The sequence below is a fragment of the Setaria italica genome, chromosome VII (genome assembly GCF_000263155.2).
Source record: "Setaria italica strain Yugu1 chromosome VII, Setaria_italica_v2.0, whole genome shotgun sequence".
In the NCBI taxonomy this organism is placed as follows: domain Eukaryota; kingdom Viridiplantae; phylum Streptophyta; class Magnoliopsida; order Poales; family Poaceae; genus Setaria; species Setaria italica.
Window position 1 is genome coordinate 27,831,660 of NC_028456.1, and position 23,185 is coordinate 27,854,844.

Genomic DNA, 23,185 nt, shown 5'->3' on the forward strand with positions numbered 1-23,185 from the left:
TCTTGAATAGATGCAGTGGTTGCTGGTCCAGTGGTAAATTGGTAATCTCAGTTACGGATCCTGTGGTTGGAGAGGAGATTCGGAGATTTTATCTTCTCCTTAGAAAAAGCCAGTGTCGTCCTACCCACAGATCGAGTTTTTTAAACTTCTAGCCGACGAGCTGAAAGGTGCGTGGCTTTTCTTTATCTAGAAAAAATATCTGCCCACCGTAGAAAACCCCAAAGGTACATCCACCTTCCGCTAGAGGCCAGACCAGTGGCGGAGGGAGGGGGGGGCAGGGGGGGGCCTGGCACCCCCTGACCCTGTCGGGCACCACCCATCAGGAGTGGACCTGGCACCCCCTGTGGCCTGGCCGGTTGGTCAAATATCAACTTCAATCTATCACGGTGGCAGTCACGAGGAGTTGGAGTTGGAGTTGGAAGCGGCATGGGCCTGGCTCCTGGCCGCCTGGGCACTGGCCCAATTAATAAATACACCTTTATTCCTGCCGCCAGACGCAGACGCCAATACCGAGTCGTCCAGTCGCTCCTCCGTTTGTTCTGTTCCTTCTCCTGCCGCCGCCGCCGCCAGTCAAAAAAAAGACGAGGAATCAATCCAAGGATTCAAGGATGAGGCCAGCCATGCGCTGATGCGTAGCAGGCAGCAGCGTCTCCTGGATTTGTGGTTCGTTTGCGCAGCTTGTTTTCTCTTATCTTTATTTTTCTAGGTTATAAATCTTAGGTATTTTTTATTTATGTGTTTCATGATGCACGTACAGTCGTACAGATGATTAATATGAAGAAGAGAAAGACTATCAATAGTTTTTTTAAGCCGATTGGCTCAAGTGCTCCTGATCTAGAAGGGGAAACTCATAATGATCATGTACAAAATTCTAATAATCAGAGTAATGTTGCTGCTACCACTGAACCAATCGAAGCCGAGGTTGCCGAGCATCCACCAGTTATTGCTACTAGATTTGAGAGAGACCCTGGTAAACGTGTTCAGATATTGGAATTGTCAGCGGATCAACAAGATGAAGCTCGAAGATTTTATATTTCAGAGGGTCCATATCAACCTGTGTTGGCAGAGTACCCACTTAGTGAATTAGCTCATCGTCGTCGATTTCAGAGTAACTGGTTCAAGCAATTTACTTGGCTAGAATATTCACCTCATACAAACCGTGCTTACTGTCTGCCATGTTTTTTATTTTCTAAGAAGCCAATTGGGAAAGTTGGATCAGATACATTCATAGTAAAGGGGTTTCAGAATTGGAAGAAAGTTAATTGCGGAAATGAATGTTCTTTTCTAAAACATATGGGAGATGCCGGCTCAGCCCACAATTATTCTGTTCGGTGTTTTAATAATCTTAAGAACACAATGGCTCAAATTGACAATGTGATTGTTAAACAAAAAGAGATAATGGTTGCAAAAGGAAGACGAAGGCTTGCGACTACGATTGATTGCATTAGGTAATAAGATCAAATTCTCATGTCTTTGTGCAGTATTTAAATTTAACTTGCTTTCTTTATGTACTTATAGGTGGTTGACATTCCAAGGTTGTCCCTTTAGAGGCCATGATGAATCTCCAGAGTCAATAAATAGAGGTAACTTTATTGAAATGGTCAAGCTTTTGGCTTCCTATAACACGGAGGTTAATGAGGTTGTTTTGGAAAATGCTCCCAAAAATGCAAAATACACTTCACCTGATGTCCAAAAGGAAATTCTAAGCATACTTGCTCGAAAAGTGCAGAAATCAATTAGAGAAGAAATTGGCAATAGCAAATTTTGCATAATGGTTGATGAAGCTCGAGATGAGTCCAAAAAAGAGCAAATGGCGATAGTCCTCCGATTTGTCAACAAGGAAGGCCTTATAAAGGAGCGTTTCCTTGATCTGATCCATGTTAGTGATACTACAGCTTTGACACTTAAAGAGTCAATTTGTGCTGTCCTCTCAGCTAATGGCCTAAGCATACAAGATATAAGAGGTCAAGGTTACGATGGGGCCAGTAACATGAGAGGGGAGTGGAACGGATTGAAAGCTCTAATTCTCAATGAGTGCCCATATGCATATTATATTCATTGCATGGCTCATCAGCTTCAGTTGGCCCTCGTAGCAGCATCAAGGGAGGTACATGAGGTACACAATTTTTTTCAGCATGCAAATTTCATCATAAATGTTGTTAGTACTTCTCCTAAGCGCAACGATGAGTTGCTAGCAAAACAAGCAGAGGAAATTGCCCATGAAATTGAATTGGGAGAGCTTGACACAGGACGAGGGGCAAATCAGATTTCCTCCCTACAAAGGCCAGGGGACACTAGATGGAGTTCCCACTATAGGTCTATTCTAAGCTTAAAGAAGATGTTTGGTGCCACAGTTTCAGTCCTACGCAACATTGCTAATGATCGTTCAGTTTCAAAGTATTCTCGGGGAGATGCCAGTGGTGCCTTACGAATCATTGTCACATTTGATTTTGTGTTTATTCTACTCCTAATGGAAAAGATTATGAAGATCACTGATGTATTGTGCCAGACACTCCAAAAGAAGAGCATTGATATCTTAAATGCGGTGGATTCTGTTTCTACCACAAAAGTGTTGCTTGGTGAGTTGCGAGATAATGGTTGGGAACCTCTTCTTGAGGAGGTCAAATTATTTTGTGGAAAGCACGAAATTGATATTCCGGATCTGAGTAAGAAGTATGTTTTTCCCCCCAAATTATTTATTCTTTTGTTAAATTGCACTTGTTCATCAATCAATCCATATCTTCCCATTTGTAGGTATGTTGATGTGACAAAATCTCGAAACAAGAACGACAACACCACAGCCTTTCACCATTACAAAGTAGATGTGTTTAATGTTGCAATTGATCAACAGCTAGCAGAGTTAGAAGATCGATTCAGTTCTCAAGCGACAGAGCTTTTGTCCCTTTGTGCTTCTTTGGATCCTAGGCTGGACACATTCAACATAGACAATATATGCACTCTGGTAGAAAAATATTATCCTGCTGATTTCTCAAGTCAAGAAAGAGCTCAATTAGAGTGTCAGCTGCCACATTTTCAAATTGATGTATGCAACAGTCCAGAACTAAAGGAATTATCAACACTTGCTGATCTAACAAGTGGACTATTTAAAACAGGAAAATATTCATCTTATCCTATGGTGGACAGGTTATTAAGATTAGTATTAACTCTTCCAGTATCAACTGCAACCACCGAAAGATGCTTTTCAGCTATGAAACTTGCGAAGACACGTCTCAGATGTACAATGGGAGATGGATTTCTGCGAGATTGTTTGGTAATTTATATTGAGAAGGAATTGGCTGCATCAATCAGTACTGATGATATTATTACAGCATATGATCTTGCTGCTAGTCGAAGAGCTAAATTTAAATTGATAGATATGTAATTTTATTTTGGTTAAGACTTATAAAACATACTATTATTATATCATTATATGTGACTAAAATCAGCTCACGTGGCTATCGGTTCTACATTGCTTTGTTCATTGCCCCCCCTTACTTCAAATCCTGGCTCCGCCCCTGGGCCAGACCACACGCAAAAGCACGCACGGCTGCCACCCACCTTGGGCCGAGACAACATCTGTGCTCACCGGCGTCACCGCCGGGCATGGACTCGCCACTGAGCCAACCTGCGCTGCTCGCGCTATCCTTGCTCTTCCTCCTCGCGCTCCACCTCGCGCGTCGGCGCCGCGGCAGAGGCAGGAACCGGAACTACCCGCCGGTGGCCGGCACCGTGCTGCACCAGCTGCTCAACTTCGGGCGCCTGGTGGAGTACCAAACCGAGCTCGCCCGCCGGTACCGCACCTTCCGCATGCTCACCCCGACCTGCAACTACGTCTACACCGTCGAGCCCGCCAACGTGGAGTACATGCTCAAGACCAACTTCGCCAACTACGGCAAGGGGGCGACGATGCACGACGTTCTGGAGGACCTCCTCGGCGATGGCATCTTCAACGTGGACGGCGCCAGGTGGCGGCACCAGCGGAAGGTCGCCAGCCACGAGTTCTCCACCCGGGTGCTGCGCGACTACAGCAGCGGCGTGTTCCGCGACACCGCCGCGGAGCTCGCGGGTATCGTGGCCGCCGCCGCGCGGGGCGACGGGGGGATCAGGGTGGACATCGCGGACCTGCTGATGCGGTCGACGCTGGACTCCATCTTCAAGATCGGGTTCGGCGTCGGCCTGGGCTCCCTGTCCGGGTGCAGCAAGGAGGGCGCGGCGTTCGCCAGGGCGTTCGACGACGCCAGCGAGCAGGTGCTGTACCGCTTCTTCGACGTGTTCTGGAAGGCCAAGAGGCTCCTCAACGTCTCCTCGGAGGCGGCCATGAAGCACTCGGTCCGCACCATCAACGACTTCGTGTACGCCGTGATCGACAGGAAGATCGAGCAGATGGGCAGAAACCATCAGGAATTCGTGAGATCCTCTGCAGCCCCTTGCTAAACTCACGGTCGCTCCGACCATTTTCTGAGACAGGCCGTGACATTTCTCTGTGGCAGGCCAAGAAAGAGGACATCCTGTCGAGGTTCCTGCTCGAGCGCGAGCGAGATCCCGGCTGCTTCGACAACAAGTACCTGCGGGACATCATCCTCAACTTCGTCATCGCCGGCCGCGACACCACGGCGGGGACTCTGGCCTGGTTCCTCTATATGCTCTGCAGGAACCTGCACATCCAGGAAAAGATCGCGCTGGAGGTGCGCGCCGCCACCACGGGCGACCGCGACGTCGGTGTGCAGGAGTTCGTCGCGTTCCTGACCGAGGACGCCATCAGCAAGATGCAGTACCTGCACGCCGCGCTGACGGAGACGCTCCGGCTCTACCCAGCCGTGCCCATCGTGAGTTGACCCGAACAGTTGGCACCTTCCTAGCGAGTTTGGCTGACGAATAATGGCACCCTGCCGTGCCCCATTATTTGCCTGACGATCACTGATTTATTTATTTTTTGGGGGGTGGGGGCTCTGGTATCAACCGCAGGATGTGAAGTACTGCTTCTCGGACGACACGTTGCCGGACGGCTACGCGGTGAGGAAAGGGGACATGGTGAACTACCAGCCGTACCCCATGGGCAGGATGAAGTTCCTGTGGGGCGTGGACGCAGAGGAGTTCCGGCCGGAGAGGTGGCTCGACGACGATGGCGTGTTCGTCCCCGAGAGCCCCTTCAAGTTCACGGCTTTCCAGGTCAGCTGTCGCATTCAATCATGATCTCCTCAATCCTTTTCAACAGCAAACATCCGAGGCCAATTGCAGCGTCCTTGAAGGCTTGAAGTAAGCACAGCATGTGACGTGCTTGGCCTCTTGCCTGTTGCATTTGCAGGCGGGGCCTCGCATCTGCTTGGGAAAGGAGTTCGCGTACAGGCAGATGAAGATCTTCGCGGCCGTGCTGCTCTACCTATTCAGATTCGAGATGTGGGATGCCAGCGCCATCATGGGTTACCGGCCTATGCTGACGCTCAAGATGGATGGCCCGCTCTACGTTCGCGCGTCGCTCCGGCGATGAGATGCGGTTGGAGGTTAGCCTGATGCCCTGATGCCAAAACGTCAACGCCTCCGTGTGTCCCATGGTCTGATCGTGTCTACTTTGGAAAGTAGGATTTGAAAATGAGATATTTCCATCTGTTGGTATCCTCGAGAACGTGGGGTTCAGCAGCTGTGCATAGTATTATATTGGATGATTATTGTAATAGAGTAGGATCAAGCTGATCAAAACAAATAAAGTTGCCAGATTTGCACAGTCTGAAGTGGCTCACTCTGAAATTTAAAATAACAGTATTTATCCTGATTTGATCTTCTTTCTTTTTGGAAATGATACCACAAGTATACATGGCCAAACGGGCGGTCCGGCCCAGCCAGGCATGGGCCCGTATCGGCCCGGCTATAGTGTCGTGACGGGCCGAGCTGCCCACCATGTCATCTTATAGACCCAGACCCAGCCTCTTTATACCTTATGCGGGCGGGGCTGGCACGATAGCCCGACAGGCCAGGTAGGCCGAACCGGCCCGAGAAGGGGAAGGAGGACACGCAGAGGTGGCGGCGCAGCGCCTGTGACCGGTGGAGGACTGGTGGTGACCGGTGCCCAGTGGTGAGGGAGGGAGCCAGGGAGAGGGAGGGGAAGGAGGTGGACAGGCGGAGGTGGGGCGGCACCAATGACCGGTGGTGGACTGGCAGTGACCAGTGGACGGTGGTGAGGGAGGGAGCCAAGGAGAGGGAGGGCCGGAGGGGAAGGGGAGAAGGCGGGGTGGAGCGCCGACGAGCACAGGCCCAGGCCGGCGAGGGCAGGGTTGGAGCGGCCAGCGAGGATGGGGCGGGGCTGGTAGGGTCGGTGAGCGCGAAGGTGCGATCGGCGAGCGAGGATGACGCAAAGGTGGGGAGGCGCCTGCGGCTGGCAATGCAGGCCAACGCGAGGGGCCACGGCCAGCGGTGGCGGATTGGTGGTGACTGGTGGTGAGAGAGGGAGCTAGAGCTAGAGAGAGGGAGGGGAAGGACCAAAGGAGGCGGACAGGCAGAGGCGAGTGGCGATTGCGACGGAGAAAGAGGGATCGAGGGAGGCAGAGAAGGCATTAGGGTTGGTGGCGTGTGGGCCGCAGGGGGCGGGGGGGTTATACAGGCCTCAATCATGCTGAATGTTACACGGGTCGTGCCATGGGCCGCCCGACGTGCCACCTCTTCGGTCCAGGTCTAGCCTGCTACCTCGGGCCGTGCTAGCACGGGCCCGTATAACAACGGGCCAGGGCGTGCTGGTGTCGGGCCAATACAGGCTGGGCCTCGTGCCGCCCGTTTAGCCTGGCCCATTTGGCCATGTATAACCACAAGCACTGCAGCAGCCAGCAGCTAGCCTGGGAGAGAGTGAAGTGAGCTCCCCCGCTCCCCCGCCGGTGACCACTCCGGTCCCGGCGTCCAAAGCCTCCCGTTGGCAGCAACCAACCCACCCCTCCCCCCGACCCCTCACACCTCCTCCCTCCCCCCCTCCTCCCTTAGCGACGACGGTGCGAGGATGTCACCAAGGCCAGGGTCGTCGGAGGTGGGGCCTTCCATCCCCTCCACAAGGGACGTTTGGGCCCTTCTCCACCTTTGGGTCACCGGCCTCCACCTCTCCGTTGCCGGCGGGTCGCTCTCCCTCGCCAATTGAAGGTCCTCCACGGATCTGGAGTCCCCGTCCTCGAGCGGACACCTTCCCCGTCCCCCAACCTCTGCGGTGCATCGACCCTCCTTCGGCGGGGACTCCAGATCGCTCCCCTACCTCGGCGCGACGACGGTCGACGTCCCCTCCTTCTCCGGCGTGCAGGCAACCACTATCCTCTCTGCCTTTGCCGCTTGATACACTCCTGCCCCATCCCTGCCGCCTCCACCGGCGAGCTGCATGGGAGCAGGGACCTCCAAGGCAGCACCTTTCCACTCGGGAGTGGGGTCCTCCAAGGTGGCACATTTTCGGTCGAGTCAGCCCTGCTCCCCTCTGCCAACCGCTCCTCCGGCACCTACGGAGTTCATGGCGGACGCCCGACGCGCAGCCCCTGCACATGTTGCTACTACCTTGGCAAAGGATGGGTGGGAGGTCGTAGGGCCACAGAAGAGGAGGCCGTCGCGCTCGCCGCCCGGTGCCGCAGGACCTCATCGGCAAGTGCTTCAACTGCTTCGTGTGGGACCATGTGGCGGCCCGTTGCCCAGTGTAGCTTGCTATTTCAGATGTCATGTGGTCGGCCACAGGACGGAGGATTGCCCATAGCCTCGGTTCCAGCATGGTGGTCGCCGGGCCACTCCTCCGTGGTGGGGGGCGGACCAGGTCGTTGCGGCTCCAGGTCGTGGAAGGGGACCAGCTCCACTTCGAGATGCACGAGGGAACATCGATGGTCATCGCCACTCCTCCATCCACCGGTGGAGGAGGTGGATACCCGCAACTAGTCCCCACACTAGCGCACGGCGAGACACGGAGGAACTTCCAACCGTGGTCCCTCACTGTCGGGGTCCACGGCCACGGGTTCCGACCGAGTGCCCCACTCCCTCGCCACCTCCTTCACCAGTTGCCCCGGTATTCTCTCGTCCCGGCGCTTCCCTCGCTATTGTCGCATGTATACCACCTCCTCCACCAGGCCATCCAAGCAGGCGACCTAGGGTGGAGCTATGTGTGATTCCCCGCACCATGGAGATCGAGGCTAATGAGGTGGCGCTTGAGAGGGCCTTGGTCATTGTGGTCGCTGGTTCTCAGCCTTGTGCCTCCTCGTGTGATGTGAAAGTCTATTTGAAGTCACGCTTCGGAGTCGAGGCTGGTGGGTCGTTCTTGGTATATCCGCACTATCCGGAGGATTTTCTGGTCATCTTCAGAGAATCCGAGAGCCCCTTCATCACCGAGGAGTTCCAGTGGGGAGTGGACGCCGAGGAGTTCAGGCCGGAGAGGTGGCTCAACGGCGACGGTGTCTTCGTCACTGAGAGCCCCTTCAAGTTCACGGCTTTCCAGGTGAGATCTCATGTAGGCACTCACGTTCAACCAATCAACAACATGTCCATGATCTTTTCAGCTCCAACATCTGGAGTGCTCTATGTCCTTCACCAACCGTGACATGTAGCATGTCACATGCTTAGCCTGTTGTCTGTTGTCTGTTAACACAGGCGGGCCTCGCGTCTGCCTGGGAAAGGAATTCGCGTACAGGCAGATGAAGATCTTCGCGGCCGTGCTTCTCTCCATGTACAGGTTTGAGATGTGGGATGCCGATGCCACCGTGGGTTACCGCGCTAGGCTCACTCTCAAAATGGGTCGCCCGTTGTATGTTCGTGCGTCGCTCCGGCGATGATACGTGCGATTTGTGTATGTCCCCATCCTCTGACGATGATAGCGGGATTTGAATATGCCATCTTTTTGCTTTTTATGATAACGTGGAGCTCATTAGTTGTGCATATTATATTGGATTGTCTTAAAAGTGTGGAGAAAGCTGATGTACGCAAATAGAATTTTGTGCACTGATTGTTGGACAATCCTCGGTTTTCAATAAAAAAGAACTAAATGTGAGTATTTCTTCCTATTCGGTGTTATATAGTAGTTAAACTTTTTAAAACATATCCCGATAGATCTGGCATTTACATGGCAACTGTGTTGAAAAACTTGAAATCCGGGCAAGTGCGGGGCTCCGCGATTGTTGTGTAACACATCATTAGTGATTGGATCAACTCCCTCTCACATCTCTTAGCACAAAGTAGATACAAATGTAAAAGGTCGCATAGTAACCGGACTAGGAATCAATCCTTTGCTTCCCTTTGCCTTCTATGGCGGGTTTATCTTGTTATAAGACTTCATCGAGAGTCTAGTTTTACAACACCCTATATTGCAATAAAAAAAATACTCCTGTGATTTGTATTTGGTCCCTTTTCATCCTTACAATAGGCTCCATTTGGACTTTGGATCCTCCGGACTAAAAATTAGTCCAACGTTTCGATGCTAATTATTAAGATGATTAAACATGAGCCAATTGCGAAACTAATTGCATGAGTCATGGCTAATTGATGAGTGGCTAATTGATGAGTAGAACCCCTTGGTCCTAATTAGATCATTATTAGACTATGTTTACTGTAGCACAACGTGAGCTAATCATTGTCTAATTAGGATAAAAGGATTCTACTTATCGTTTAGACATGACTTATGCAATTAGTTTCATATAATTCATATATAGTTATCCTAATTGGTATTAAAACGTTGCACTTGTTCCTCTTGGTAGTACTCCATTATTTTTTATAGAAATATTTTACATTGATACAATGACAAGTAGCTCCCTGCTTATTATCCAAATTCATGTAATGATATACTCTTCATTACTCGAAGTAATTTTGTGGTCATACTCCTGTGCTCACGTGTTTTAGTGACATGGCCCATATCAAAATGAATGTGCATGCGAACCTGTGGCGTCGATTCAAGATGCAACGGGTATCAATGACAAATAGAACTATCAAAAGTGAAAATCATTTATTAAAAATAGATCTATAAAAATAATAATGGAGGGAGTACTTCCAAACAAATCAATATAACTTTTGCAAGTTCTATGAACTATAATACTAGGACAGCCAATCATGAATCACGGGCACCCGCTGTTTAGTGAGCTCTGAGCTCGATCTCCAATAACCCATAACTCGTCCAACATAAGTTTTCATAACCACGTGTCCCTATATTGTTCAACATAAGCAATATTGATGTGGGGTGCCGACTGCCGAGGACCGAACCATAATTCTGGGTGGTTATTAGCTCCAACAATGTCAGGAGCTGTAGGTGTTTTCTCAGGAGGTGCCCTACGAATACACTGGCGGAGGCATGTGTTATGTGTAGGCAATCCTAGGTAATATAGGAGATTAGGAGGCCACCTGATGACGGATTAGCGCAAAGTTGCAGCAGGTAGCAAGTAAGCCAATGGCTATTTAAATACTGCAAGACGATGCCAAACAGAGTTAGACGCCTAGAACCCCCTTCGCTCTCTGTGAAGCGATGGCGGCTCAACTTCCTCTTAAAACGGCTCTAGCTCTGACTCCTCTTCTGAAGCTGTTTTGGAAAACATTTGGTAAAACGGCTTCTCCTATTTTTAATGAATGGATATAAAAGATCAAATATCCATTGTACTCCTAGCTACCTAACTTGGTTGTAGTTAAAATAAACACAATTAATTAGTATAATTGTAGATTAACTAATAATCAATTTTTCCTTTTCATTCCTTTTTATTTTTTATTATTTTCTTCTCTCTCCTTTTAATTTTTTATATTTTTCCTCTCCTTTTATTTTCTATTCTCTTTTCTCTCTCCATCGGCTCCCTTATCCTATTGCTATCTGCTTCCTCCACTGCACAAGAATGCTCTCCTTCACCCCCTTCTCTAGCCTTGCTGGCCGCTGTCGCTTGTGGTTGCGGGCTGCCCCACGCGCGCGGCTCTGGCACCAATGCGTTGCTCCCCTGTTGCTGCTCCACCGCCGCATCTGCCGGCGTGTTCGCTTCAGCTTATTCAACCGGCTTATCAGCCACCAAACAGTGTTTTTCTCTCACAACAAATCAGCCGTTTTAGCTTTTCAGCCAACTTATAAGCTGAAGCGAATAGGACAGGCATAGCAGCAGTTGCTTCGCACTGCGTCCCTGCTGCCTACCGCTCCACCGCCGCTGTTCTGCTCTGCCGGCGCCGTGCCGACTCCGGTCCGGCTCAGATGCGCCGCATCAGCCCTTGCGCGGTGCTCCCCCGAAGCCGCGTGCTCCGGCCCCGACGCAGCACCTCCCCGTGGACTGACGCCATGCGCTTCACCGCCGTCCGTGGCATTTTCAGGTGAAACATTCTTGTACGTGCTGGTGTGGGGACGGAGAGGAGCCGGTAGCTCCGACCCCGTAGTTCAAAATCGGCTCCGGCTCCATCGGTGATTCGGCAGAGGAGCCGTTTCCTGCTACCCTCTTTGGAGGAGGGAATATACAATTAGTCCGGGTATAGTTTTCATTAGAATTCGTGTCAATATACAAATTTCATCACCGTTCAGTCCGGCAGTGGCCCACCTTCTAGATCCTGCAGTGAATCCACCGCTTTGGTCAACTGCAATTAACACCGACGCATCTACCGCGGCCGTCTAAGCAGTAAACAACATCTACTAACCATTTCTTAAACCCTGGGCTATCAGCAGGCGGCGCTTCCCCGGCTACCGTTGCACTGGAATCAGCTCCCCTCCCCGGATCTCACTCTCTGTTACTGTTGACCCCGGCCCATGCTTGTTCAGTTCTCCGCGATCCAAGATCCAGCAGAAATGAATCGATGCGTCGAGCAATTTTTAAAACAGACGCTTCAAGGTCTTCGGTTCTAGTTCAAGATTTCTGCAAGGTCTTGCTTATCGATGCCGATGCTTCGGAAAGGACAGTTTTTAGGTACGACGAAGCTGGGGGGCCTCCGTTTTTGCCGGCTCCGGCCCGACCGATCGCCGCTGCTGATCCATTTTGGCCTTCAGAAGGGGGCGGCGCCGCCGTCGATTTGACGCCAATACGCCGAGCGACGAATGGACCTGGCGGATGCTCTGCTAAAACGTTTGGGAAAAAAAAAAGGTGAAATCACAATGCTGCCGTCGAAGGATCAAGGAATGCAGCAACAGCATCATGCATGTTCGGAAACGAAATGATCCAAATGCCGGCGCGCATATCAGGGAGGAAACAAGGCAGCGAGAACCGATGCAAACGCGACTGACCTTCACGCGTGATGCTCCCCTGACGCCGCCTGATCCGCCCCAGCACGCCGCCCAGCGCCACATCCATCGCGTCCTCCATGCCGCCGCCGAACCCGTCGGGCGACGACGCGTACACCAGCCGCGGGATCATCTCCACCACGCGCTCCTGCATCCGCCGCACCCGCCGCTCGCTGAACCCATCCAGGACTTCACGGACGCTCACGTTGCCCACGCGCAGCTCCTGCCGGTCGATGAACACCGACCACTCCCCTTTCTCGCCGCGCGGCCCCGGCGGCAGGTACCACCGGTACTGGTCGTACGCCGTCCGCCGCCAGAAGAGCACCGGCACGGCGCCGGCCACCATGCAGTCGAAGAGGGAGCGCCGCGTGAAGCTGTCCCCGCGCGGCTGCAGGCAGAACCTCGAATCCAGGAACAGCTCCAGCACCGCAGCGCCGTTGTCGGTGCACCGCGTGCCGCGGCAGTCCACGGCGCGGCAGCGCTCGGCCCCTGCGTCCTCGCACTCCTCCAGCAGCACCTCCCTGAAGTCGTCCCGGAACCCGGAGCGCGGCGCGCCGGCGAACCCAAAGAGCTTGCTGCGCTTCCGGGAGAGCACGTGCCGCTGCCACGCGCGCACGTCGGCGGCGGCGCGGGGGTGGAAGCCCGTCGGGTACGGGACGCCGACGTCCATGGCGTCCAGCGTGTCGGCCTCGATGGCGAGGCGGGTGACGTTGGCCATCCCCGGCAGGACCACGAAGTTGGTGCCCCACCCGTCGTCGCCGTACCGGCGGAAGTCCCACGTGATGCGCCCCAGCGTGATGAAGTGGTCCCACCCGCCGGACCTCCGGAACGACGTCTGGTTGTTGAGCCACCGGAGCAGCCGCGAGCCCGCCCGGTCGCGGTCGGCGGCGGTGGAGTTCTCCCCCCACAGGTGGCTGCCGACGTCGAGGCCGACGTAGAACGGGACGTAGAACGCGGTGGCCAGCGACGGGTCGGTGGTGCGGCACCGGTGGGAGAGGAGGCGGCGGTGGACGATGACCTCGAGCTGGAACTGGTCGGTGTTGTACCAGCTGTGCAACGACACGTTCCGCGTGACGTTGAAGAAGACGGGCAGCTTGGCGGCGGCCACGCCGAAGCCGCCGTTGGTCAGGTAGGGGCAGAAGGAGTACCAGGGCCACAGGCTCTCGCAGTCGTCGACGAGGTCGTGGTTGAACTCCGGCGGGAGGTCGTAGACGTACACGAGACCCGCCTCGCACGCGCCGGCGTCGACCGCGCCGTTGGGCCAGGTGGTGTTCCTCCGGCCCGGCGCCGGGAGGAAGCGGGAGCTGGCGGGGTAGCCGAGGAGGCACCAGAAGAGCACGAGCTGGAGGACGAGGAAGGCGAGGAGCAGCACGGAGCCTCGTAGCAGTGCCGACACCGGCGACGGAGTGCCGGCATTGAGCGGCGATCCCGGCGGCGAGGGGGGCTGGGCCGGCGACGCCGGTGACTCGGGCATTGGGGGCTCGTGTGTGAAAGGAGTGTGGAAGTGCAGTGGTGCCAAGAAACGGACTGTACCGTGGTTTGGGATATTTATTGAGCGAGGATCAGGTTCTTTTCCGCGGGTGCCTCTGCAGTACAGCGTGAGATTCTACGTGCATTCGCCAGCCTCGGTAAAGATTGGATGTGAAGCGAGGTCTACGATCAGCAGCTGATGATGACCGTGGATAAAATAGATTATAGATGCAGGATTATTAGTAAATGGTCATTGGTCAAGGCCGGCAGGAGTTGCAGGGTTTGGGCACTCCAACGAGTAGTGGTATTGCAAACTTGCTACTGTGCTTGGTTAATCCTGTCAGATAAACAGAGGTCTGCCGAGATCTTGAAAACTATGCTCTTTTTCTTTTGGTGTGTGCGCTCGCGTGGCTGTGCGCTACGAGGCTTGGGCATCCCAAGATATACTAGTGCAGATTGTTGCAGACCTCTCCAACGGGATCCGGTTCCTCTAAAACTACCTCAGAGAGAGGTAGGTTGGTGTTGACCATTCCTTCGGCATCCAAAGGGCCATGACGAGAAACAAGAAGGGACTTCATCCGTGCATATGGCCCGTAAACAAATAACCCAAGCTTGCCATGCGAAGTAAAAGGCGTGCGTCCGTTAAAAAAAAAAACAGTTGAGCTCGGTGTTGTGCATCTTGCCGCCGCCCACCACGCTTCTACTATCGCGGCTCGCTCGTCACCGTCCACGATCGCCAGGTGCCACGCCTCGCTCTCCACCGTGCACCGCCGCTGGGTGCTGCGCCTCGCTCGCTCCCATCGCCGTGGTTTTGGTTAGGTGTATCACGATGAATTAATGACGCTACTCTTTTTAGCAGCAGGTGGCGTGCTTATCGATCGTGAGTGCTTGTAATGACGTTATCAATTTTAATATATGTTAGTTAGTATCAAGAATATGGTCATACGAATAGAGTTGCATGTATATATTTATAGGGATATGTGTGTATGTGAGTTCTACATCTACACTATATTTTGCAAAAAAAAAAAGGTAGGTAGTTGTTATTTTTTCTTTTTCTTAGCCTGTAAGTTGGTGCACTTGACGGGTTCGTCATCATGCTTGGATCTCATTTGTTTTTCGTGCGCTGTGTTCCGCCATTTGCTTTTTCGATCGTTGCAATTTCTTCTTACCTGCACATTCATTTTTCGACTGATTTTAGCATCCATCTGAACCATTTTTCGGTCCCTACCACTCCTACGTGGAACGTTCTGTATGGTCACAAAAATTGATTGAAACATCTACTCAAAACATCCAACTGCTGTATAGTCGTTTCCTTTTTCCCCCGAATAGATATCCTTCATCTCGTGTGCCCAGCTTGGACCATTTATTTATGGGCCATATGTATGGACCAAATCTTTTTTGTTGTGGCCGCAGGATGCCGAACGAATGGCCAGCAGCAGCCTACCTCTCTCTGAGGTAGTTTGAAGAACTTCAGAGGATCCGGATCCCAACAACGCTGTCTGGACTCTGGAACACCAAAACTTTCTCAGGGGGTGTTTGGATACGAGGTGTTAAACTTTAACAGTGTCACATCGGATGTTCGGATGCTAATTAGGAGAACTAAACATGAGGTAATTATAAAACTAATTGCAGAACCCTGTGCTAATTCGCGAGACGAATCTATTAAGCCTAATTAATCCATCATTAGCAATTGGTTACTGTAGCACCATATTGTCAAATCATGGACTAATTAGGCTTAATAGATTCGTCTCGTGAATTACACTCCATCTGTGCAATTAGTTTTGTAATTAACCTATGTTTAATACTCCTAATTAGCATCCAAACATCCGATGTGACAGGTGTTAAACTTTAACACTTGATTGCCAAACACGCCCTCAGTTCTTGCAAAAACTGAACCATTTTCTGCTGAAGCAGTCGCATCCCCTACTGATTGGTTAGGGGTTGCATCCCCTACTGATTGATTAGGGGAATGGAGCTCATGGGATTGCTGGCCTGTTGTAGTGCTAAACCATCTCATTGTTGACTACCAAGTCTGACTTTCTCAGAACCAAACGAATGATGCTCAGGCCTTGTTTAGTTGGCCAATTTGGGAGGTGCCAAATTACTGTTACAGCACTGTAGCACACTGTAGCGTTTCGTTTGTATTTGTGAATTATTGTCCAAATATTGACTAATTAGGCTCAAAAGATTCGTCTCGTAAAGTACAACAAAACTGTGCAATTACTTTTTAATTTCATCTACATTTAGTACTCCATGCATGTACCGCAAGTTTGATGTGATGGGGAATCTTCTTTTTGCATAGTGTCAAAGTTGGAAGTTGGGAGTAACTAAACATGGCCTCAGTGCACTTCGCAACTGCAACGGAGAGGGAAGGGCTACCTGTGTGGCTGACCTGGGACAAACAATTGCTCGCAAATCGCAATCACATGGCCGTGGCAATTGGCATCGACATGGGAGTTAGGAGCGCATATAATGCAAGGCACGCAATTCCACGCAAAACAGACAGGCGCACGGAACAGGTCGCGATTCTGGCGAAATGGTCGCTTCCCCCAGGCGGCAGCGCCCGCCGCCCGCAGACGGGGATGCCCCAAGCGGCGATCGGCGACCTTGCCCTTCTGAATGCTGATGCGTAATGTCAATAGCCGGCAGGGGTACTATGCTACCAGACTACAACAAAACCGACCAACCGAGATATTGGTGTCGCCAAGAGCCAGCCTGGCCGACCACGAAAACGGAGGAATGGAAGGCACTATTTAGTCCCCAAAATTCCAACTTTAACACTATGCAAAAAGAAGATTCTCCATCACATCAAACTTGCAGTACATGCATAGAGTACTGAATGTATACGAAATCAAAAACTAATTGCACAGTTTTGTTGTACTTTACGAGAAGAATCTTTTAAGCCTAATTAGTCAATATTTGGATAATAATTCACAAATACAAATGAAACGCTACAGTGTGCTACATTAATTTTGGTTGTCCAAAGTTGCACTCTTTTAAGCCTAATTAGTCAATATTTGGATAATAATTCACAAATACAAATGAAACGCTACAGTATGCTACATTAATTTTGGTTGTCCAAAATTGGGCAACTAACAAGGCTGAAGGTGAACTCGCCGTCGCCTCATTCCAATTCCCACACCGTGAAGAATTGGCATTTGCATTTCTTTACTCTTCCCACAGTATTTGTATACCCAGACCTCTCCGAGCGAGGGGATGTTTGCTGTGTTTTTTTCTGGCATGCAATGCAAGACGAGGGCACAGCACATGCTGTAGTCATCCTATGACCTCGTAATTAGCTCCTCGCGCAAAGTGGACTCCGACTCCGATTCTCCTCGCTTGCTCAATCAGGAAAGCGCGTATCCAAGCTTGCATGGAGAAAGAACAGGACCGTGAGGGAAGACATCACCGAGCATAACTGGACCAGGGGCCTTTGGCACATGAACTCAGTGCAGGAAATGGCTGAATTCATTACTCTATGGGATTTGGTGCAAAATGTACAACTCAGGGATCAGGAGGACCAGATTACATGGAAATGGGCAGCATGGATCTTAAACATCAAGATCAGCATTCCTGGCTCAGTTGAATGGAACTTATAGCACGTTTGATGGTAAGGCAGTATGGAAAGCTCATGCTGAAGGCAAAGATGATTTTTTTTCATGGTTGCTGGTCAAAGTAAGCTCCTGACGGCTGACAAGATGGCTGCAAGAAATTGGCACTGTAATCGTCAGTGGGCTCTCAGTGACCAAGAATCTGAGACAGGAGTTCACCTATGCCTGCATTGCAGCTTCGCAAGGGAAGTATGGCACCTAGTTAGCAATTGGACTGGGGGGTGATCAGAGTGCCAGAAGGAAACATAGAGGATGTCGAAACTGGGTGGCAGCAAGCCCTGGCGCCTTTCACCATGAAAGAAGGAAGATCGGTGGCTGCTTATCTTGTGTTCACAGCATGAAATATATGGAAAGAGAGAAACCGACATATGTTTGAAGGAAGAAATCTACAACCTCTGCAAATCTTTGCATTGATTCAGGAGGACATCAAGTTGCGCCAAACTACGTGTGGTAACTCTAAAATGGGTTAGTGTATCCTAATTAATTTAGACATTAATTTAATGTCTAAGAGCATCGAGACCATCTATTTATGTAATGACTTGTAACCTTGAACCTCTTTCTGCTTATATTACCCCTTTCTGCTTATATAAATTAGCTGTGCTCCTACTTATCTTTAAAAAAAGAAAGAAAGCGCGCATCGGCCTGTTCATTCACAGGCTTTGACTTTTTTTTTAGGGCGCTATGATTTTTGAACTTATGATGGTCGTCACGGCCGAAATTAGCCCATTCGAGAAAAGTTGGCCCATTTGAGAAAGGCTGGCTGTCCGGCGGCCTAGCCATGTTGTGGGCCTACCTTGTAGTCAGAGTTAGCCACTAAAGTTGATCCAGCCCAACGTCTACGTATTTTGACTAGGTTATTATTTTCGGTTAAAATTACACATTTTTGCAAGAACTACAGGAAGATCTTGATTTTCAAAGGTAGCTTAACCTTCCACGTGTAACGATTATAGTGGTCCGAGAAGGTGCTATACATTATTCTAACGGATAATTGTCCAGTCTCAATCAGAATCTCTCAGTCAGCTTCCCTCTGAACATACTAGGTTTGTCATCAAGCTGTACTGATAACAATGAAGCATGTACAAGGATAAAACGAGTTGAACCGTTTGCTGGATCCAACACGAAGGGCAGCAGGCAGCAGCTGTCCTAACTCGCTAACCGTCCAGTCCATCTTGATCCGATGTAGAGCTGGTACACGCAAGATAAGATCGATCACCAGATCACGCAAGAGCGTAGGCAACCTTTACCTAGGCCTCAAATTAGGAGGTGTTTTACACCCGTTAAACTTTTATCACATATCACATCGGAGGTTCGATACTAATTAGGAGTATTAAACATAATCTAATTACAAAACTAATTGCACAGATGGAGTCTAATTCATGAGACGAATCCATTAAACCTAATTAGTCCATATTTTGACAATGTGGTACTACAGTAACCATTTGCTAATGATGGATTAATTAGCTTTAATAGATTCATCTCGCGAATTAAACTCCATCTGTGCAATTAGTTTTGTAATTAGCTCATGTTCATCCGAACGTCCGATGTGACCTGCTAAAGTTTAGCACATCGTATCAAACACGCATAGTAGTCGCGGATCCGCTATCCTGCCACTCGTGCTCGTGCGTGCACGACGATACAATTCTAGACTAGACACGGTTTGTGGCCGTATGTGCTTGGAGTAAACTCTATGCTCACCCCACCAGGCCATTTCACGCTCACAGCGTCAGGCGCAATTTTGCCGTAGCGGCGCGACTGCTAGAGTGTATAAGTCTCTTGGGTGGTTCACTGGTTCTGCCGCTGCAGCCTGCAGGGCTGGCGCAAGCAGCGCACACATTCTTCCCACATCCTTCATCCATGGCATGGCCGAAGCAACCGTGACCGAAAGCCACCGCTGTTCTTTCCCGTTTCCGCACTTGTTTACTGCCAAAAGACAACAGTCCCCCAAGCATCACGATCTCCGCTCCATCCCCAAATCACCCCCGGCTCCGCCTGCGGCAGTGCGGCGCACGTTGTGGCCAGGCCCCCCGCGGTCCCCGCGCCGCCGTGCCGTGCCGTGCCGCCAGGCACGCAGGCAGATCGCCCCCAATCAAATCGCCGCCCGCACCGACGCGCGAGCGCGATCCCCTTCACTCTAGTCAAGCTCTGGATCGGCTCGCCCCCGTCGCCGCCCTCATGGCGACGTACCGCCCCGAGCATCCAAATCCGGCCGCCCGCCGCCACCGGCCCGTGCCCGTCGTGCTCCTCATGCTCGCCTTCTTCGCACTCCAGCTCCTCATCTTCCTCGCCTTCCGCACCCGTCCGCCCCCCTCCCGCCCCGGCATCCCCCTCCTCCTCCTCCGCCTCCGCCACCGCGGCCGCCGTGCCGGTGCTTGCGTCGGCACCGGCGCGCCAGGACGAGAATGACTCGAGCTGCGGGGGCGGGCTGGTGTACGTCTACGACCTCCTCGCGGCCTTCAACGAGGACCTGCTGGCGATGTGCGGCTCCCTGGCGCCGATGTACTCGCTGTGCCCTACCTCGCCAACGACGGGCTGGGCTCCCCGCGCGGGGACCCAACCTGTCGTCGCTCCTGCCGCGGGAGCTCCTCGGGTCGTGGTACGCGTCCGACCAGTTCGCGCTGGAGCACATCGTCCGCCGCCGCCTGCTCTCGCACCGCTGCCGCACGGCGGACCCGTCCCGCGCCACGGCCTTCTTCGTGCCCTTCTACGCCGGGCTCGCCGTGGGGCGCCACCTGTGGGCGGCCAACGCCACGGGCACCGACAGGGACAGGGACTGCGTCGCGCTGCTGTCGTGGCTCCACGGGCAGCCGTGGTACCGGCGCTCCCACGGCTGGGACCACTTCATCGCGCTGGGGCGCATCACGTGGGACTTCCGCCGCGCGTCGGAGGAAGGGTGGGGCGGCAGCTTCCTCACCATGCCCGGGGTGGCCAACCTCACCCGCCTCGTCATCGAGCGCGACCCCTGGGACGGCATGGACGTCGGCGTCCCGTACCCGACCGGGTTCCACCCGCGCGCCGCCGCCGACGTGCGCGCGTGGCAGCGGTACGTGGCGCGGCGCCCGCGGCCCAGGCTATTCGCCTTCGCCGGCGCGCCGCGGTCGGCCATCAGGGGCGACTTCCGCGCGCTGCTGCTGGGGGAGTGCCAGGCGGCCGGCGCCGCGGCCTGCGGCGCGCTGGACTGCGCCGAGGGCAGGTGCATCAGGAACAACGCCCTCGTCATGGAGCTCTTCATGAGCGCCAGGTTCTGCCTGCAGCCGCGCGGGGACAGCTTCACCCGCCGCTCCCTCTTCGACTGCATGGTGGCCGGCGCCGTCCCCGTGCTCTTCTGGCGGCGGAGCGCGTACCAGCAGTACGGGTGGTACCTGCCCGTGGGCGGCGGGCGCGAGGCGGAGTGGTCCGTGTTCATCGACCGCGACCAGCTCCGCGCGGGGAACCTCACGGTGCGCGGCGTGCTGGCGGCCATCCCGGAGCCGCGGGTGCGGCGGATGCGGGAGCGCGTGGTGGAGATGATCCCGAGGCTGGTGTACTCCGCGGCCGACGGCGGGGAGAGGCTCGGCGGCGGCATGGAGGACGCCGTGGACGTCATGGTCGACGGCATGCTGCGGCGGGTCGCCGAGCAGCGCCCGAGATGGCGGACGACGTGACCTTCACCGCTGCAGTGCAGAACACCATTCACAGTTTCACAGAACACCATACTGATCATACGTTTCACAGTTTTTTTTTCGTTTTCCATTCTGAATTCTTTTGTGTGAAGGATTTCGCTCGCGCGCGAAAGATACCGCGCGTAGCCTCGAGGAAGTTTGTGCTGCTGGCACTGCGCGGCTGTAGTTGTAAATTTACACAGAATCAGAGAGTGAGAATTCGCTTACGATGAATAGCATGCGTTTGACCTGCTGCTGCTGCTGCTGCGTATGGGGAGCACCGTAAATGTTGAAGTCTGTGAGCAGCTGACAGGCTGCGCCAGACGGGGGTGTTTGGCAGGGAGGGGCTAAATTTTAGCCCCTGTCACATCGGATGTTTGGACACTAATTAGGAGTATTAAACATAGTCTAATTACAAAACTAATTGCACAACCCCTAGGCTAAATCGCGAGACGAATCTATTAAGCCTAATTAGTCCATGATTTGACAATGTGGTGCTACAGTAACCATTCGCTAATGATGGATTAATTAGGCTTAATAGATTCGTCTCGCGATTTAGCCTATGGGTTCTGCTATTGGTTTTTTAATTAGCTCATATTTAGTCCTCCTAATTAGCATCTGAACGTGTGATGTGACAGGGCTAAAGTTTAGCCCCTGACATCCAAACGCCCGGGAATGTATAGTTGTGTTCAATGTCTCAGAAAAATATAGGTATAATTTCTGATCAGATTGGTTGACTCCTCGATCTGATCTGGGCATGCCGACAAGCAGTACAAGAAGATTCCTTACGTGTTAAGCACTAGCAGCGTGCATTTGGGGATCTTTGGCTCGATGCAAGACAAGGCCATGTTTAGTTACTCCCAACTCCCAACTTTAACACTATGCAAAAAGAAGATTCCCCATCACATCAAACTTGCGGTACATGCATGGAGTACTAAATGTAGATGAAATTAAAAACTAATTGCACAGTTTTGTTGTACTTTGCGAGACGAATCTTTTGAGCCTAATTAGTCAATATTTGGACAATAATTCACAAATACAAACGAAACGCTACAGTGTGCTACAGTGCTGTAACAGTAATTTGGCACCTCCCAAATTCCCCAACTAAACAAGGCCCAAGTTGTATGGCGATTGCCACGAGCTTCCCCTGCTGTCGCAGAACTGGTATATCCATCGCATGATGGATACACAAGCAGAGGACATCGTATAGTGTAGCTGAAGGTCAGCAAACCTAAGGGTCCATGTCTCTGCTAAAAAGCTTGGCCTACTTATTGAGAGGCAACAAGGATTGTGGCGAGGAGGTGATTGGTGTGCTCCGATAATCTGAATATCTGATCGGTGCTGATTTGAAGGACATAATGGCCAGCGGCGGTTTTTTCCCCAAAAGATGAACGAAGATATTTTGGCCCTTGAGCCTGGAATTTCTGTTAAACACCCTCATTTCATTTCTTTTCTTTCCTTTTTCAGGAAAGGTCTTCTCGCACAAAAAAAAGTGAAACTGGGGCCTAGGCCAGGCAGCGAGTGAACAATTCACCCATTGGGCTTATATATCAGCCTGTTTGCTTCAGCTTATCAGCCACCATATAGTATTTTTCTCTCACAACAAATCAACCGTTTCAGCTTATCAGCCGGCTTATAAGTTCAGCCGAACAGATCCTATAGTGCCAAAGAATTCTATAGGATATAAACTTGGGCCCAAGAGCCATGCTGCTTGTGGGCCTCTTAACGAGACAACAACTTCACGGAAACAGGACATCTGCATGGGCCGTCAACCTCTTAACCGGGCTGCATACTGGAGCAGCATAAGTGCAAAATCATCAGGCCACGATTGGGTTCACCAGAAGAAAAGTTACCACCATCAGTGCTGCAGGCCAGCAGCATTGCACTCTCGGGAGAAAATTGCAAAGGGCTCATCCAATTCCCTCGCGAAGCCTCTACCCCGCAAGGGCAACAAGCCAACAACAACGTCCATCACGCATTCACGCCTCCTTCCCGAGCCGGCAATGATGCCCCGCCACCCACAACCACCCCCCCCCCCCCATCACCTGTGGGGAAGGTGATAATGGTTGATTATGATTGGGATGAATTCATCTCCATGGCGCATTTACCGGAGCTTCACCGGGAAGAATACGGGATGGAATAAAATCCTTCCTTTATCCTCCACTGCACTACTTTCCCAGTTACATTGTATTTATAATTAACCTATGATTTATACCTCAACTCATCAGCTAATTGTTCTATAGTACTTGAAACCCACCAACCTCCAAGTCTTCTTAATTAGATGGGATACTAGGACCGAATTG

The 23,185-nt window shown here is 52.0% G+C and overlaps 4 protein-coding genes across 6 annotated transcripts; 3 read left to right on the plus strand and 1 right to left on the minus strand.

Annotated features, from left to right (window-relative positions):
- Positions 1-281: 281 nt before the first annotated feature.
- LOC111257840 (zinc finger MYM-type protein 1-like) lies at positions 282-3,418 on the plus strand. Of its 3 annotated transcripts, XM_022828011.1 has the most exons (4): positions 282-663; positions 758-1,448; positions 1,519-2,673; positions 2,755-3,418. In XM_022828011.1, exons 2-4 carry the CDS (start codon positions 766-768, stop codon positions 3,380-3,382), a joined length of 2,466 nt encoding a protein of 821 aa, XP_022683746.1. In that variant the 5' UTR covers positions 282-663; positions 758-765; the 3' UTR covers positions 3,383-3,418. The 3 variants fall into 3 exon arrangements, with proteins under 3 accessions (XP_022683746.1, XP_022683747.1, XP_022683748.1); XM_022828012.1 differs by having other exon boundaries at positions 282-1,448; XM_022828013.1 differs by lacking the exon at positions 758-1,448.
- Positions 3,419-3,544: 126 nt separating this feature from the next.
- On the plus strand, positions 3,545-5,725 carry LOC101782358 (cytochrome P450 704C1). Its single transcript, XM_004976496.3, has 4 exons — positions 3,545-4,407; positions 4,491-4,826; positions 4,966-5,169; positions 5,306-5,725. The coding sequence occupies exons 1-4, from the start codon at positions 3,604-3,606 to the stop codon at positions 5,486-5,488; spliced, it is 1,527 nt and encodes a 508-aa protein (XP_004976553.1). The 5' UTR covers positions 3,545-3,603; the 3' UTR covers positions 5,489-5,725.
- Positions 5,726-11,405: 5,680 nt separating this feature from the next.
- LOC101782766 (xyloglucan galactosyltransferase XLT2) lies at positions 11,406-13,661 on the minus strand. The gene is made up of 2 exons (XM_004976497.3): positions 12,167-13,661; positions 11,406-11,998 (listed from the first exon to the last, which is right to left on the minus strand). The coding sequence occupies exons 1-2, from the start codon at positions 13,635-13,637 to the stop codon at positions 11,793-11,795; spliced, it is 1,677 nt and encodes a 558-aa protein (XP_004976554.1). The 5' UTR covers positions 13,638-13,661; the 3' UTR covers positions 11,406-11,792.
- Positions 13,662-19,032: 5,371 nt separating this feature from the next.
- On the plus strand, positions 19,033-21,033 carry LOC101783174 (xyloglucan galactosyltransferase XLT2-like). The gene is given in 3 exon segments (XM_022828151.1): positions 19,033-19,539; positions 19,541-19,773; positions 19,775-21,033. Coding segments are annotated over 3 exon segments (1,467 nt in total). The 5' UTR covers positions 19,033-19,416; the 3' UTR covers positions 20,886-21,033.
- Positions 21,034-23,185: the final 2,152 nt, after the last annotated feature.